The sequence below is a fragment of the Astatotilapia calliptera genome, chromosome 18, assembly GCF_964374335.1.
Source record: "Astatotilapia calliptera chromosome 18, fAstCal68.1, whole genome shotgun sequence".
NCBI lineage: Eukaryota > Metazoa > Chordata > Actinopteri > Cichliformes > Cichlidae > Astatotilapia > Astatotilapia calliptera.
Genome location: NC_137439.1, coordinates 34,956,204 through 34,973,789, shown reverse-complemented (window position 1 = coordinate 34,973,789; position 17,586 = coordinate 34,956,204). Strand labels below are relative to the sequence as shown.

General features: G+C 42.9%; 1 protein-coding gene across 3 annotated transcripts in view; it reads right to left on the bottom strand.

The window, feature by feature from the left end:
* Positions 1 to 2,949: 2,949 nt before the first annotated feature.
* Positions 2,950 to 17,586, bottom strand: part of rnf31 (ring finger protein 31) — a 56,144-nt gene continuing 41,507 nt past the window's right edge. For 2 of the 3 annotated variants that reach the window (XM_026150332.2, XM_080292727.1), the window contains 6 exons: positions 14,093 to 14,205; positions 12,999 to 13,109; positions 11,637 to 11,685; positions 9,172 to 9,268; positions 6,770 to 6,935; positions 2,950 to 4,891 (listed from right to left, as the gene is read on the bottom strand). In XM_026150332.2, the coding sequence (XP_026006117.1) occupies positions 4,841 to 4,891; positions 6,770 to 6,935; positions 9,172 to 9,268; positions 11,637 to 11,685; positions 12,999 to 13,109; positions 14,093 to 14,205 (587 nt within the window). In that variant the 3' untranslated portion in view covers positions 2,950 to 4,840. Of the gene's footprint in view, positions 4,892 to 6,769; positions 6,936 to 9,171; positions 9,269 to 11,512; positions 11,539 to 11,636; positions 11,686 to 12,998; positions 13,110 to 14,092; positions 14,206 to 17,586 lie in introns of those variants that run through there. The other variant, XR_013903216.1, reaches the window with a different exon arrangement.

Below are 17,586 nucleotides of genomic sequence, written 5' to 3'. Positions count from 1 at the left end.
CAGAATTTGTACTTTTAGCCAAGTGGGAAAAGGCTTCTACTTGGATCATCTCAGATTCTCATCTCTGCTTTTCACAGATCGTGTGTTTCTGTTGGTTTCATTAGGTGGTGGCCTCCAGCTCACACTGGAGTGGTTCACAGCTAAATGTGAAGTGGCAGGAATGAGAATCAGCACCTCCAAGTTTGAGGCCACGGTCCTCATCCAGAGTGGAGTGCTCACACCAGGTCAAGGATGAGTTGCTGCTCCAAGTGGAGGAGTTTAAATATCTTGAGGTCTTATTCACGAGTGAGGAGAGAGGGGAGCAGGAGATCGACAGATTTATCGGTGCTTAGCTGCAGTGATGCAGACCCTGTACCAGCCCATCGTAATGAAGAGGGAGCTGAACGTACAAGCATAGCTCTTGATTTACCAGTCGAGCTATGTTCCTACCCTCACCTATGGTAGTGACCGAAAGAACGAAATTGCAGACACAAACAGCGTAAATGAGCTTTCTCCAAAGGGTGGCTGGCCTCTCCCTTAGGGCGAGGAGTTCAACCATCTGAAAGGGGCTCAGAGTAGAGCTGCTACTCCTCCAAATTGAAAGGTGGCAGCTGAGATGGTCCGGGCATCTGATAAGGATGGCCCCTTGGTGAGGTGTTCCCAATGGGAGGAGGCCTCGGGTCAGAGAACGGCTTGATGTTCCCCCAGACATGAGGTCTGGGCTTCTGTGCTTAGGCTGCCGTTCCTCTAATCGCCCCCGGATAAGCGAAAGAAAATGGATGGATAGTCATAAGAAATGCAATTCACAGTAGTAGTTTTAAAAAGTATTGTATGCTTACAATACAATAAAATACATATACAATCTCCTCAGTTACAATAAAACTAGATATCACTGCCACTGGCTCCAGGTCAGTGCTAGAGAGCACCGCCTTCAGTCCTCTGAGTGACTCGTCAAGTTTCAGGAAGTTACCCACGAGCTAACTTCAAAATCAAAAGTTGAAGATAATCCTTTTAGTTTGATGAAACATTGTTACTGTTAACTAATATGAGAGTAGAAGCATTCAAACAATCATGACTGTTTATCAAGCCAGGATTGGAAATTTAAGGTGTAGAAAGAGCTAAAAACGGCAGTATTTGTTTTTCTGCTTTGAAAGATTAAATTAAATGTTTTCTATGTTTATGATTGTTTATCATCACAGAAATTGTTTTCCTGCTCTATTTACATTATACATGCTTCCCTTAGGCAATATCATTAAAAGGCATAGCATACATTTTCATTGCTATGCAGGTGACACCCAGCTCTATGTGTCCATGAAGCCAGATGTCTCTTCAGTATCACATGGAAGTTGGTCACAATGCCTGTGACCGGACTGGCAGATAAGTGTGGTGGTACCCCTTCTCAAGAAAGGGGACTGGAGCATGTGCTCTGATTTCCGAGGGCTCTCACTTTTCAGCCTTCTTGGAGGGGCTATGCCAGGGTGCAGCAGAGGGTTCCATTTGTTAGTTGCACCTCAGATTCAGCAGGAGCGATGTGGTTTCTGTTCTGGTTGTGGCCTTATCAGGCAGTGACCTCCAGCTTGCACTAGACTGGTTTGCAGGCACGTGTGAAGCACCCAGGATGGGAATCAGGAGGTCCAACCACTGTTATCAGCTGCCCATTCCAGGTTGTTGATGAGTTGTTTCCCCGAGTGGAAGATGTTAGAGAATTGTGGATCAATATGATTGTCATCGTGCAAGGTGATTAGGTCTTTAGCATGAATGCTCACCTGTTTCCTACACAGACACACATACACATATCACATCACATGCTCATAGACACACACACAACAGATGTTCACATGTGAGTGTTTTATCTGTTGCATGATTAATGAGATGATTGTGTGACCACCGAGTTAATAAAAGAGCTGCGAGAGGGGGCCGGAGTTTGGAGTTGTCTGGGATCAGGTGAGGAACTCGCAGCTCCAAGACCCTGGTCCGATCGGCTCCCCTTGCAAGTTAAAATGGATCGCGCTCTGTCTTGCTTTGTTCACGGGAATAAGTCTCTGAGTCAGCGAGGTCTACAAGTATAGACCTAACAGAAGAGTTTAAGTATCTTGGGGATGTGAGAGCAGAGCATGAGATTGACAGATGGAGTGAGATGGATGCTGTTCTAGGCTGTTGTGAGCATGAAAGTGAAACTGTCAATTTACTGGTTGATCTATGTTCCTACCCTCAACTGTGGAGTAGGAACATAACTGAAATAATCGTGGCTGTTATTAAGTTGGTTAGGAGCTCTGGGTAGTAACTGAAAGAATGAGACTGAAATACAAGAGGTGCAAATGAGCTTCTTTCGACGGGTGAGGTAGTAGGCTCTCCCTTAATGATGGGGTGAGGAACTCTGTTATAAAGGAGGGGCTCAGAGTAGAGCTTCCACTCCTCCACATCAAAATGTTGTGAAAAGTTTTCTTAACCCTGCGTCCTATGTCATAGTGAGAGTTTCAGTGAACGACTGCCAAATGCTAGTACTCCAGCCTAACATCATATATGCAAGACCTAGAAATGCTGGAGCCTTCTTTGGACAAAGAACCACTCAACGGTCCTGGACGCTACATCTTGGGTCTAGCACAGAGCTCGTACCCTATATTCTCAATGGTATGGGATTGTATTGATGACATACGACACACACATCTTACAGAACATGTTTTTAGCATGAATGAAAATGATAACGATTCTTCTGATCACTGTTTCCGAACTGGATTTGTTGTAAAATCACATAAATACAGGCTCTGCATAATTTGCAGATTGTCAAATTTTATTTCCATTCACGGCAATATTTAATACGGTTCCTCGAATGTCCTATTTAGAGTCATGTCTGTGACTGTTGCTACGCACCACATCATATTGTATATGTTGTATGGTTCATCTGCTTCGTGTGTAGATTAACCAGATGATCAGCATAAACATTACCAAACTGTATAAAAAGGGTATCAGTCATGTTATGAATGCTTTATTAGACACAGTACATGACACAGAATACACTTTCACAGGGACTTATGTTCTTGCTTATTACAAACGGCAGCTTTTAAACTCTCAGTATGTTATTCATTTGGTCAAACCATTATCTGTCTGTCAAGTGTAAGCATTCTGATTTTTACATGCAACCTACCACTCTCAAATGGCCAGTAAAAACAAAGTTGTGGAAATGTAGCATTTTATAAGAAAGGAAATAAAAGATGAATTTTTATGTATCAATAGAACTTGTTTACTTTCTGCAGTAACAGCCTTTGCAAAACATGCAGTCACCTGTAGATTCTGAGTTTACAATCCTTCATTTGTTTTCATCCCTGCAGAGTGGACAACTTTCATTCTCTTGGCTCTTAACTTACTTAAGATTAATTAGGTTAACTTACTTAATCACTAAGTAAGCTCTTATGTGAGCTTACGTAGTGATGCAAGCACTTATAATTTCAATAAGATGTTAATTTGCTCCAATCAAATCCAATGTTACAGTCAAGCTGATTTCAATACATCTTTCAATAAACTTTGGTAACGTAGTAAAACAAAAAAAATATATATCGCTACCTTAGTGATTCATTTGCTGCTGAAGCCAATTGAAAATAAAAGTATTTGCCCTTGTATTCACATCTGTGTATTATATAAGTAAGGCTACGTCTCACAGCTGGGGAGTGAAACAGCGAGTTTGAGAAAAGAGGAAAGTTTTGTTTTATTTGGTTGGCACAATAAAAAGATCCAGCCGAAATACTGGCTGTTCATTTGAGGAAAAAAGAAGCAAAGCCTCAGTGTACAGTACTGTGTAAACGTCTCAAAGCAACTCTCACTTCTTTGAATTTTGCGAGGAAAATGGGAGCAAGTGCAGTGATTTTTGAAATGTATTGAAACACACATGGAAGCCAAAAACAACGTCTGTACAATTCTAAAGTCCAAAAGCTGAAACGCGGCTTTTGGAACTAAACTCTGTTGATATTCACTACTGTACCTCCCTGATATCCTTCGTCCATATTGATGATGATTTAAGATCTGTTGCCACTCATTTCAGTCCGGTTCTTGTGTAGTTTGGCCTTTTCTCTGTTTCCCTTCCTTAAGAGAAACAAATCACGTAAATCACTCAGTTCCTGTGTCGGAGCTTTGACAGATTTTTCTTCCTTTTTTAGGACGTGATTTGTAGATGTTGTTTATCTGCTGTAGACAGTTTTTTGTAATTCCCTCGGCCATGATGCTGTTCTTTAGCAATCACCTTGTTGGTACAGAAATATTATTCTATGCCTGTCAAAATGTGATATCTTTGGCATTTTTCACAGACATACCTAAAGAAGGGGAAACACACTGTGTTTTTGGAAGGCTGCAAGTGTGCCTACAAATATGATTTAAAATTGATTTCTTTGTGACGTAGTTTGATATGTGAGGACACATCACTGGTTCATCTCTTGAGTTAGGAGCATTTTTTATGCTTGAATGAGTTATAGGTCAGTGTTACATAACTGTAAGTGAAAAGCAGGCAACATCCAAACTTCGAAAAAACTTGAGAAAACCTGAAGAACTATTGCTCAAGAAAGTCTCTCTGCGGAAGAAAAATGTAAAGAAATGTTGTTGCTCAACAGTTTTACACAAAAGAACATTCAGCTGATTTAAATGATTTAGTCAGAGCTTGTCTCATGTTCCAGCTCACATACGTTGATTTTGAAATGTGGTTTTCTGACAAAGTCAAACTATTTATTTACACTATCACAGAGGTATAAGTGAACACTAATACATTGTCCACCTGAAAAACAGGGATCTTCTGGATCATCTTGTCTTGTTGCTGAGTTTTAAGTTGAACGGTTAATGTAGTTACAAATGATATAAAACAGGAACTGAGCATCCTCTACTTCTTTCGTGGCACCTTATCACCGAGCGGTACTTCATCCATCAGTTTCTGAAAAGACACCACAACGGTGATTTTAACATACCTTATAGTCATGCAGATGGCCAAAACACAAAATACATTCTGGTGAAGCAAAGATGCTCTATGAAACACGCAAAATGTCTTTAGAGTCAGTATTCAATAGGGATGGGTACCGGTATCCGGTGCCACGATGGCACCGGTTCTGACATAAACGGTAGTAATCAGACCGAAAAGCAGCGCACATTTCGGTACTTTTTTTTGGTGCTTTTTTTCCTGAGCTGTGATACACTTCTAGCCAATCATTTTACGTTTCCGAGGATAGTAGGCGGGCCCAGGTACGTACGTTCTTTTAGAGCAGAGCTACAGATTAAAAATGTCCAAGGCGAAGCGGTCAAAGTCTGGTCTTGATATTTGATAGCTTGCTGCGAGACCTCACACCGAGCACATCTACTGCAGGTGTGGTGCCTGTTATCGGACCCGGAGCAACATCCCCCAAAAACACGAAGAATAGAGTCCTGGCCCCTAGCCCTGCCAGTGTAGCAGAAATGATGAGGATGATGATGCAGCAGCAGCCGTTCTTCTCTGCGTGAGTAGCTTAATGTTGTTCGTGTGTAATTTACGTTGAGTAGGCTAACCACGTTATTACATTAATGCATGTAAGGTGAACTAGCAAACATCATCATAGCTACATGCGGCTGTCTTGTTTGATGGCAGATGCTCCCTTCACCCTGGACAAAAAGGCTAAAATGACCAAAGAAAAAGTGGAAAACAGTTAAACATGAGAGGTTTTTGGACAAAATTTGTGTTTTTTCCATTGTGTAAGCACTGCTTCCAGCCAAGAGTGATACCATATATGCCCCATAGCTGCAGAAAAGGCTAACATTGTTATCTTTTTACAAAAACCAGCTGAACATGAGAGGTTTTTGGACAAAGTTTGTGTTCTCTATTCTTTAAGCACCGGTTTGAGCACCGTTTGAGCACCGGCACCGTTTCAAAAGTGCCGGTTTGGCACCGTTATCGGATAAAACCTAAACGATACCCATCCCCAGTATTCAATGTAGGTAATAAAAATACAAAATCATATTTCTGGGGCTACAGCTGCTGTGAGACAAAGCTCAATAAGCCAATTAAAGATTCATTCTCTGGCCAGCGTCTGTACCAGACACAAAAAAACATACTGTATAAAAACCAATACAATACACACGGATGACATAAGTACAGCAGCATCAATAATATGATGAGTGTGGATGCAAGTGTTACGGCTATATAAACAAAACACAACAAAACCAACCACGCTCACGCCTGCTTATGAAAACTAAAACAGAATATTTAGACCAAAACCTTTCAAATAACACCCAGCCTACTTCTAACTGGTGTGTCATCTTTTGGAACCCACCACTCAGTTAACAGGGAACAGGGAGAGGGGAAAGCTCACTGTGCTACTTATACAACCACTTCCTCATTAACTCGATGTCATTCATTTTTTCATTTAATTTTGGGTATTAAATTTTACCATTAACTGTGAAGGGTCCCCATTTCTGCCTGAACTCTGAGGTGGTTAATGAAAATATTCTACCAGTTGGTGTTTGCATGCTGGTGGTAGAAGTCTAACAGGGCAGTCTTACATGTCCCAAGTTGCTCAGTTAGGTTAGGATGAACTTTGCAGACTTGCTTTTTGTGAAACCAATTCTACATCTTTATGGTTAACGTGGCCGCTGCGGTCAGGATAAAAATGTTTTATATTGTAAAGGTGATAAGTTATTTACAGTGACCATTCCCAGAAACCAATGGACCTAAACAATAGCAGAATAACGATCCACATCTGAACTAAAGATGGCCAGCATAGCAATGAAATGAAATGATGAACTTATGTTCAGCAGTGAAATGTATATAGGTAATGATCCTCACCTCAAGAAGCCTGGTGTAGTAGGTGAAGGTGTCCTCCCCGTCCCTGTGGGTGTCCTCTACCTTGTACCTCCTGCAGGCCAGCAGCAGCTCGTTTGAGCTGTAGAGCGGTGCTGGGTCAATGGAGTGGCTATTGATCAGGCTCACCAAGTACTCCCGGTAATGCTTCCTAGAAACCAGCACACCACCAAAAAATTATTTATATATCAAGTGATATCAATGATCAATGAGTCTTAAATAGGGATTAAAAAAAATATGCCAAAGCCAACCAGAGTTGCTCATTTTGTGTGAATACATATATAAAAATTCCCCTCTCGCCCCTGCGGGCGGTCTCTCCTTCAAGCTCGGGTCCTCTACCAGAGGCCTGGGAGCTTGAGGGTCCTGCGCAGTATCTTAGCTGTTCCCAGGACTGCGCTCTTCTGGACAGAGATCTCCGATGTTATTCCCGGGATCTGCTGGAGCCACTCGCCTAGCTTGGGAGTCACCGCACCTAGTGCTCCGATTACCACTGGGACCACCGTTACCTTCACCCTCCACATCCTCTCGAGCTCTTCTCTGAGCCCTTGGTATTTCTCCAGCTTCTCGTGTTCCTTCTTCCTGATATTGCTGTCATTCGGAACCGCTACATCGATCACTACGGCCGTCTTCTTCTGTTTGTCTACCACCACTATGTCCGGTTGGTTAGCCACCACCATTTTGTCCGTCTGTATCTGGAAGTCCCACAGGATCTTAGCTCGGTCATTCTCCACCACCCTTGGGGGCATCTCCCATTTTGACCTCGGGACTTCCAGGTTATACTCGGCACAGATGTTCCTGTACACTATGCCGGCCACTTTGTTATGGCGTTCCATGTATGCCTTGCCTGCTAGCATCTTGCACCCTGCTGTTATGTGCTGGATTGTCTCTGGGGCATCTTTACACAGCCTGCACCTGGGGTCTTGCCTGGTGTGATAGACCCCAGCCTCTATGGATCTTGTACTCAGAGCTTGTTCTTGTGCTGCCATGATTAGTGCCTCTGTGCTGTCTTTCAGTCCAGCTTTGTCCAGCCACTGGTAGGATTTCTGGATATCAGCCATTTCTTCTATCTGGACATACCATACAAGGGCCTGTACTTCCATGATGGTTACTCTTGTTGCTCCTCTGATGTACTTATTGGTTGTTTCATCCTGGACAGGGATTCTGACACTCACTAGTCCTTGGGCTCCTTCCTTGTGATTAGCATACAGTCTCAGGGTGCGGGACTTGGGGTGAAACCCTCCATGCATGATAAGGGCTTCCTTGTTTTGATGTCAGTGGCTTCTATCTCCTCCTTTGACCAGCATTATCCCAGCAGGGTATGTGATGACAGGCAGGGCGTAGGTGTTGACTGCCCAGATCTTGTTCTTCCCATTACGCTGACTCCTCAGGACTCACCCTACTCTCTGCAGGTATTCAGTGGTTGCAGCTTACCTGGTGGCCTCTTCATGGTTCCAATCTGCCTGTGAGATTTCTAGGTACTTGCAGCTGTTCACAGTATCTGCAGTGTTGCCTTCTGGTAGTAAAATCATTGTCTTGATGTCAGTGGCTTCCATCTATCTATTCTTTTTTATTCTTTTTTATTTTTCATTCACTATTAGCATACAGCTTGTTGCCATCCATGTAGAGGAGGTTGCTGACGATTGCCTCATTTCGTAGTCAGTCTCCCTAGCATGTTATGTAGAGGAATTCACCAAGGGGGTTCAGGGCTATGCAGAATAGCAGTGAGGACAGGGCATCTCCTTGGTAGATCCCACAATTGATGGTGACCTGCGCAATCGGCTCGAAGTTGGCCTCTAGTGTTGTTTAACACATCCCCAACAAATTCCTGATTCAGGGATTCAGGATCGATGTGTGATGCATTGAGTAACAGGCTTTCTTGTGGTCATTCCAGGCAGTGCAGAGGTTGGTCAGTCGAGTCTTATAGTCTTGGGTGACTGCTCTATCTACCAGGAGCTGGTGTTTTGATGTCATCAAGTGCTTGCTCATTGGGGGTTATGTGATTTTTGGGATTTCTTTTTAACTGTAAGGTCTTTAACTTACAATGTAAACCGCATTGAGGCAAACGATTTAGCACTATAAAAATAAAATGGAACTTAACTGAATCATTTTTATGCATGGTTTAACAAGAGCAGTTCAAGTATTCTGGGACACAGACAGAGGACAAAGAACTGTGAATTACTTTAATTATCAATTCCCTTATTTCTGTTTGTGTTCAAAAAGTTTTTAGCACACTTTTTTTTAAACTATAGTGTTTTGAAGCCATTTGAAGCAACCAACAAGGGTCACACAAGATTAAAGACAAGTGCTCCTTATGGACTGCCAGAGACTCTGGGATCTAAGGAACATATTACAAGCAAAGCAAATACTATTCATTAAAAGCTCCATACTCGCAGAGTCCAGCATGTCCAGGTTGGGTCTGAGCTCCACAGGCTGCATCTGACTGCTGCCCGCCCTCATCTTTTTGCTCTATTACTCCACACAGATCTAAAAGGAAGAGAGGTACCCATTTAAAAATATAGAAAAACATCTGTGAAAATCAATACAAAAAATTCCTTAATTGAAAAATTCATTATAATATTCAGAACTCCATTAATTCAGCCAGGTTTCTTCCTGTTAAAAGGGAGTTTTTCCTTCCCACTGTCACCAAGTGCTCGCTCATTTGGAATCATATGATTGTTGGGGTTTTGTTTTCTTTGTATTATTGTAGGGTCTTTACCTTACAATATAAAGTGCCTTGAAACAACAACCGTTGATTTGATTTGGGGCTGTATAAATAAAACTGAATTCAGATGTATTAGTATTAATTTGTATGAACATTTCCTAAGATAGCCAGTCATGGTGTCAAATCAACAACAACGTGTTACATTCTTTAAAAGAATGACTAAGCTAGCCAGGACAGAGTAGAGATTTATTTACTTGCTAAATCCTGTCCTGTCTGCCAGCTTTTTGATCTGAATGCATTGTTGTGGGTTTATCTGTTTATTTCTTCATTTCTATTCATCAAGACATAATAGAGTTACAGTTGTGACATTATAAGTGGTATACTGTATGATATCTAAGGCAGGACAGGCAGAAAAAAAAAGGGGGGGGGGTTGATAAAAGGATGGAGCATAAATACAAATGTTCGTGAGTGTGAACGAGAGAAAGAGCGAGAGCCCAAAGGCTGTCAGTCCCAGAGGGCCAGAAGTGACCGGCAACCAGCCCTGCTACGGGCCACCCACCCCCGTACAGTCCCAGGGCTCCAGGTGCCTAATAACCGCAGTATAATGAAACAGGTTACATTTTCAAGAACGCAAATATAAAAAGATTACCCTACAGAAAGCATGTCCCAGCGCCTAGAACAGGGGTGGGCAATCCCAGTCCACGAGGGCCGGTGTCCCTGCAGGTTTTAGATGTGTCCATGATCCAACACAGCTGATTCAAATGGCTAAATTAGCTCCTCAACATGTCCTGAAGTTCTCCAGAGGCCTGGTAACGAACTAATCATGTGATTTCATTAAATTTAAAGTCTTAGCTGTCACCTATAGGCCAAAGCGTCCCAGCTGCAAACTTTTTTAAACTGGTAGAAGAAAAAGACATTTGATGAACCACATTTCTCTTTCTGTACAAAGAGGAACAGACAAATGTGGAGTAAGTTTGCCAGAAGTGGAACAAATCCAGTTTCTTTGCAATAAGAAAGGATTTACAGAGCCCACCAAATTCCCTAAAATACAAATGGTAAATGGCCTGTATTTAAAACACTGATTACTTGGATTTGACTTTTTCAAAAACATCTTATTTGCATTTCACCCTTAGTTACTATAACGACCCAAGGGTCCAGCGCACCCTGCCTGGGATAGAGTTACTGGGAGTGGATTGTGTGTCAGTCACAGGCACTGGTCCTGGCGCTCCGATCCAGGCTTCTGACACTGGTACTGGAATGTCACCTTGCTGGTGGGGACGGAGCCTTAGCTAGTGGGTGAGGTTAGGAACTACTTACTAGATATAGTCGGGCTCACCTCAAAGCATAGCTTGAGCCCTCGAACAAGCTTCCTGGAGAGGGGTTGGACTCTGTTCCCCTCTGGAGAACTCGCTGGAAAGATTACATTATCACAGTCTGCTGTCCCCATGACTCAAACCCAAATAAGTGATTGAAAATGGATGGATGGATGATGTGCATTTTGAGATACTGGTTTAAGTATTATCAAGCATCCCTGGTTCAAATATTCTAATCAAAGGTGGACGTTTGTCATTGGTTGAACACCCTAGAAAAGATACAAGGTTTCAGGCACTCTGTTTAATTCCCAGATGAAAAGCAGAGTTATTTAGATTAAACGTTATGCACTTCTCTACTTGAGTTATAGCACTTACAAGGTTTTCAGAAAACACTGGGATTCAGACGGTTTAGTAGACGCATGGTAGGAATTTTGAAATCTTAGTTGGGCGTCCATGCCGCCTGCTCAGCATCAGCCTTTTACAGCTGAGTAGTTTAAAACACAGAGTTAATCCAGCTACTTCTGTCAGCAGTCACATGGTTTATTTTACGAGTTTCAGTCAGAATTCATTCGAGCAGAGGAAAAGCACTCGTGAAGGTTACAATGATCTTTCAGTGGCCTCTGACAGTGGACTCAACTCTCTGATTCTCCTGTGCCTGCACCTCTTTCACCTCTGCTGTATTTAATCATCAGTAATGACTAAACTTGGGCTCTCTCCTATAGTGTGTCTTTCCCTGTGCTGTTTTCCACTTACTTGTGGGGCCGTTGAGTGTGTCCTCACTAATATGAATGCCATGGAGAAAATATTAGAAAGAGCACAACTCCACAGCATCATCAAAAGTATTGAAACAAAAACTTTGATGGAAGAAACAGCCTACCTGTCTGAGTTCCAGGAGGAGGTTCAGTGTTGAAGGCAACTCCGTTATTCTGTCACGAAGATAAGATATGATGAGACGTAAAACAGGCACTGACCAGATAAACACATGAAAAAGAACGAAGGGTCTTTAGGATGACAGCAAAAACACAGAAGAGACAAAACGAAACGAGTAACGGGTCTAAACACGCTAACATCTCTGTCACATGACCCTGTGTTTTGAGTTTCTTGTGTTTTTATGTCATTTTGTGTTATGGTTTAACCCTTTAAGACCTACCATAGAACCAAGTCTGCCAGAGCTTATATTATATTTTTACATACTGTGGAGCCATTTTTGGGAGCATTTCAAGTTGCTACACATCAATACAACCATTAGAGCCAAAATTCTAATAATATGTATTCATTAAGTGCATAGTAATTACATTTATTGCAAAAAAGTGCAATAAACTACAAAAAATTTAAAATCGTTTTTGTTTTTTTTAACATATATTTCTAGTTAGAGAAATTTAAGAGGCTCATCCCTCAAAACTGTAAATACAAAAAAGTTGCACAAAATAGTTTCCACAGGAAATTTATTTTGAGTGTCTTCATAGTTTTATTTTTGAAATACACCAATTTTTATACACTGCAGGAAAAACAAAAATAAATATTATGATGCAAATTTGCAAAAAAGCAGCATATGCATCAAAATAAACTATTTCCAGCAGTGCAATATGAGTCCTCAGCATCCCAGAAACGACACAGAAAGTCATAAAGTCAAAGATAACTTTTAAAAACACCAGTATAGGCTCATGAGGCCCTGATGGTAAAAAACTACATTTCTGCAAAATGACATCACTTCCGGTTTCGGGCAGGTCATGGCGGACATGTGATAGTTCACACTAACGTCTATTCCAATGTAGGAAGTGTTATGAACAGCTGATCAGATCGGCAAAGCGTGTTTCTGGAATATTATGTTTTTGTTCCTGCAAGAGCTTTTTATGCAGTTTTTGCAAAGCTTTATGTGGAAGGAAACTGTGACCGAGGACAAGCTGATGGCATCAGATGTAAGTACAACTCCTCTGGTTTCATATGCAAAACAAATTATTGCGCTAGCTTACGTGGTTGCAGTGCTACAAGGATTTAAAAGTAATTACGCAAAACGGAGCGTGCCCGCTCTGACCGGCTTTAAAGGGTTAAGGTTCATTTTGTAGTCCTGAGTTTATTCTATGTTAGCTTTTTGCACATTTAGGCTCGCCTTGTGTCTTTGTCCTCTGTGTCCTCTCTGTGTCTGTGTTTATGTGTGTTTGTGTGTCCTTGTCTCTTGTTTCCCTCTTCTCTTCCCATCCTTGTGTGTCATTCCACAGTTACATGTATGTGTGTTTACCTGGAGCAAAGCCTGCAGCCTGGATGGTTCCCAGTCTCTCAGATAGAAGAGACAGTCTCTAGGATGATGGGCATGCAGTCCAGACACCGTGCACTGGTCCACTGCACAGGTCTGATGGGAAACAAAAGAGAAAACGACAGCCATTGTTATTTTTCCCCTCAGTCTGCTCACGTAACACTGAAATTAATAAAAATTAAAAAACAAAAGGAAACTGTGACCCTTCACTAAACACTAATAGTGTTTTTAAAAGACAGGACATAAAAATGTGCAACTGAACTTCACACGTGTCATCATTTCGTCCACTTTCCCAGATGAAATACACGCAAAACTAAATTGTAATGAATGCATCAATGCTGGTTTCTGTTTACTGGAAAGATGTTGATGAACTTTTGCACCAAACACCAATGAATTGAACAAACACCGCAGCTGCCAACAGCTGTTTTGAATGTCTCATGTGAAACAGCCAAAAACAAGAAAACAAATCTGTGTGCTGCATTCGTGTCATCAGTGAATTTATGTCGGAGAGCCTTTTCCAAAGCTGCTGAGGTCAAAGGTTGCACCTTCAGAACAAGAAATGCTGTGGCCCAGATCAAACATGAGGATCAGTGCCTCGTCTGCAGCGTTATGAAGTGCTTACTTTTGTTTCAGTCACTCAAGATTTCACACAAAACAAATCAAAAACAGTGTTTTAATGATCACATGCTGCTCTCCTTTTTTAGGGATAAAAAATAAATCTAAGAGAAAATTGCCAAAGTTGTACACGTGTTTTCACTACCCACAGTCTGTGTGAAATAATCAGATGTGGACTGGTTCTTTTTCTACTTCACCTGAGGACTCAAAGTGCTCTATAGAACTGGCCTAATTCACCCACTTACACTCTAATGTGTACATCGGAGAGCAGCGGGGTTAGTACCTTGCAGAAGGGCACTTGCATGCAGACTGTTGCAGCCAGGGACTAAACCACCAGCCTGAGCATTAGTAGATGACTACTCCACACCTCTCTGTCACACATGTATCCTAGGTAGAGTATCACATGGCTCAAATGACTCCTTGGAAAATGACACCATGAAGAGGACTGTATGTGACAGACTTACAGTGTGGAAAGGGTTGTTGCAGCCACTGCAGAACTGGTAACGACACTGTGAGCAGCAGAAATGCATGCAGCCTCCTTTAGACAGCGCATACTGAAAGCGACAGTTAGGACAAGCTAGAAGGAGGGAGGAAGGAGAGGACACACAGGTAGCATTACATTCAAGAAAACCATTTTAGTCTGACGTACTTTCAACACCTTTCCTGACATAAATGAGTTAACTTTACTTATATATACTTGTTACACAGTTAATGTCATGGATCTCAGCACTCGATGACCTTGCTCTGTAAGTTTATATGGCTGAGCTGCTTTGGCTCCTAAACGCTTTCATTTTGTAATAATAGCACTTAAAGCTGATTGTGGAATATTCAGGAGGGAAGACTTTCACCAGCTGACTTGTTTCAGCAGTGGCATCATGTTACAGCATCACACTCAAATTCAGGGAGCTCTTTAGAATAACACAAAGGCAAACTGCATGTCTAGGTGTCATATACCTGTGGCAACAGACTGAGCACACCTGAATTCAAACAGAGGTGCGGCCCAATACCTTTGTTCATATACTGTAACCTTACTCGGTTACACAGCATGGACAGGAGGATAACAACGCATGCATAAATGTGCATGTTTGTGTACTTACACCACAGACCTGTCTGAAACATACATAGACATCATGAGACATAGTTTGCAGAGCAGCAACACAACACAGAGTGCATTATGGGCTGTTCATAATCATAATGCTAAGACAGAGATATGCTCAGCTCTGTAAGTGTTTGGTTTCAGATTTGTACGTCCCACAGAAAGCTTCTCATGGTGGGTTTTTTTGGCCATGGATGAAACAAACTTCACGATGAGTGAAAACAAATGAATATCATATGAAACTGCATTTTATTTTTTCAATACAACATCCTATGACATCACAATGATGCGCCACCGTGACAGGCTCATGTCATCATATAGTAGTTATGATGCTTTAATGATAAAACATTAAAGTTTGCTCTTGTTTTCCACTTTTATCAGAAAAATTACTGGCAGAAGCCAGGACTAAACACTGAAGTTCACACATGGCATCAATTTGAAAGACTTGAGCTGAGTGTGGTAGCAGGGTTTCGTTTGTGGCTGCACTGCAGCCAGCCCGGAAACACAAAAGATACAGCAAAAGAAGTGTTTGTGACCACCCCTGTGTTGTGTTGTGTTAACCAGCAGCACAAAGCTTGCCATAGTGGCGCTATCAACTACATGATGAGAGATGTTGGACCCACAGCATGTGCAGCCAGTCCAGGCATCGCTGTGAGGTGTGTCAAAGCTACGTAGAGCCATGGCAGTGACTGAGGGCAGAGTCAGGGCTGCGGGTCTCTCCCCTGCCCTCTGGGGAGGCCCAGACAGCAATGCTGAGCCTGCTGTTGCCCTCGTGGGGAGAGTTTGGGAACATCTGCTCCACAAGATCACCGCCGCCGGTTCAAGGGCTGTCAGATGGAGGCAAAGGATCACACGTTTGCCTACGCTTGGAGGCTCCGTGTCATGGCAGCCAGGTAGCTGCAGTCAAACCCTGGGAAGGAGGAAAAGGTGGCTGCTGGAGTTTGTCGTCAAGTACCAACTCATTGAGAAGACAGCAGAATGGGTCCTCGGCCATCGGCCAGGGAGCCTTGATGCAGCAGTGACTTTGGTGGACAACCAACTACTACGGTGGATGGAGGACCCTGGGTGGATACAGTCGTCGGTGGGGAATCTGCCTGTGCCGGCCCCGAGGAGAAGAATCCTCGGCTCTCCTCCAGCACCACCGACTGTTGCGCCCCACAGAAACTCCCTACTGACCTGTTCTCCTCTGCTTCCCCTCTGCAGGTCCTGGGAGCTACAGGCACTGGACCCATCTCACAGGAAGTCACACAGACGACAGGGCAGGAGTGCTGGTGTGGGCATCCACACGGAGTGCCCACTGATGGAGGTGGGACAGGTTTTCCGTGTCACTGGCCTCCCAGCACCTTCCCCTGGCCTGGGAGTGACGTACAACGTTCCAGTAAGGCACCAAAGGGCTGTACACCAGGCTATGGTGGACTCAGGCTGCATGCAGACCTTGGTCTACCAAACTCTGGTTTGACTCTGGGCGTTGTTGGAGAAAGAGTGGGTTTAGATCCCGTGTGTGCAGCCATAGTGCCCGTTGAAATTAGGTACAAGGGCAAAAAGCATGGAGTCAAACCTGCTGTTAGCTCATGCCTGAATCTTGGGAGGTGGGGGCTATGATTTCTGGCTTAGTTCAGTGGGTTCAGGGGTGGGAGGCTGGGTAATGTAGCTCCCATCCATCCATCCATTTTACACACCAAAGTGTTCCCAGGCCACCCGAGAGATATAATCTCTCCATTGTGTCCTGAGTTTGCCCTGGGGCCCCACTGAGACATGCCACGAGGAGTCATCCTTGTCAGATGCCACTACCACCTCGACTGCCTCAGCTCTGGCCAGTTGGTTAATTATGCCTCCCCTTTCCTTAAGATATGTAGTATGCAGTGGTCCCAGCATACTACATATCTTAACTAGGGGTGCAACGATACACAAACTTCACGGTTCGGTTCGGTTCGATACTTTGGTGTCATGGTTCGATATTTTTTTCAATACAAAAAAAAAATGTTCATGCCTTTTTAATTTGTAATTTATTAAAATTATAAATATATATTTTAACTCAAAAGTACAGTTTTTAAATTTAATGTTGCTGAAACAACAAAGTAATAAAAAAAATAAATCTAAGATCGAGAAATCACTCATCTTTGGAAAAGAGAGTTTATTACAGAGAAATGGCTCTTTCCAAAATAAAAGCTGTACTATAGCTTCTTCTGGGCTATATTCTCAGCAGCATATTAAACATATCAGGTCCCCATAAGGAGAATCCTGTGCTAACGGCTGTCTAAATGACTCGGGTAAAGTTTGTAGCATGCATGCGTGCTTGTTGTTTTTGTCTGCTTCCACTTGTCTTTGCACTAGGATGATGTCGGAGTAAATGTGCAGTCATATTCGTTGTGTTCCCACTAGTGCTATCAGCGTTAATCTGAAATGACGTTAACGCCACAACACGGCAAATCTCCGTTAACGAGCTACCGCGGATCGCCCCGTGTGTGGGGCTGGACGGCCAACACGTTAACGAGCTAACTGCGCTAACACACTAGTTCCCACCAATGTAATTGAGCATTGCATGGCACATCCAACATACTGTTTTACTTTTGACCTTCAGGGTCATGCTTCACATGAAGACCAAATTAGTTCCAAACGCCAGATCTGAATGAGGGTGGGGGAGGTTCAGTTTGCTATGTTGCTACGAGCTTAGCTTCTGTCTTGCTAGCTTGCGCTGTGCTCAGTGGATCTGCGCTCGACAGTGCAGCCTAGGCGGATAAGTCGAACGCAGATCCACTGAGCTCTCAACACAGACAGCATCGTCAGAAGGAAAGTTGATAAAATAAATTACAAATGTTGTATTGTTCGATACATATGCGTACCGAACCGAAAGCACTGCAT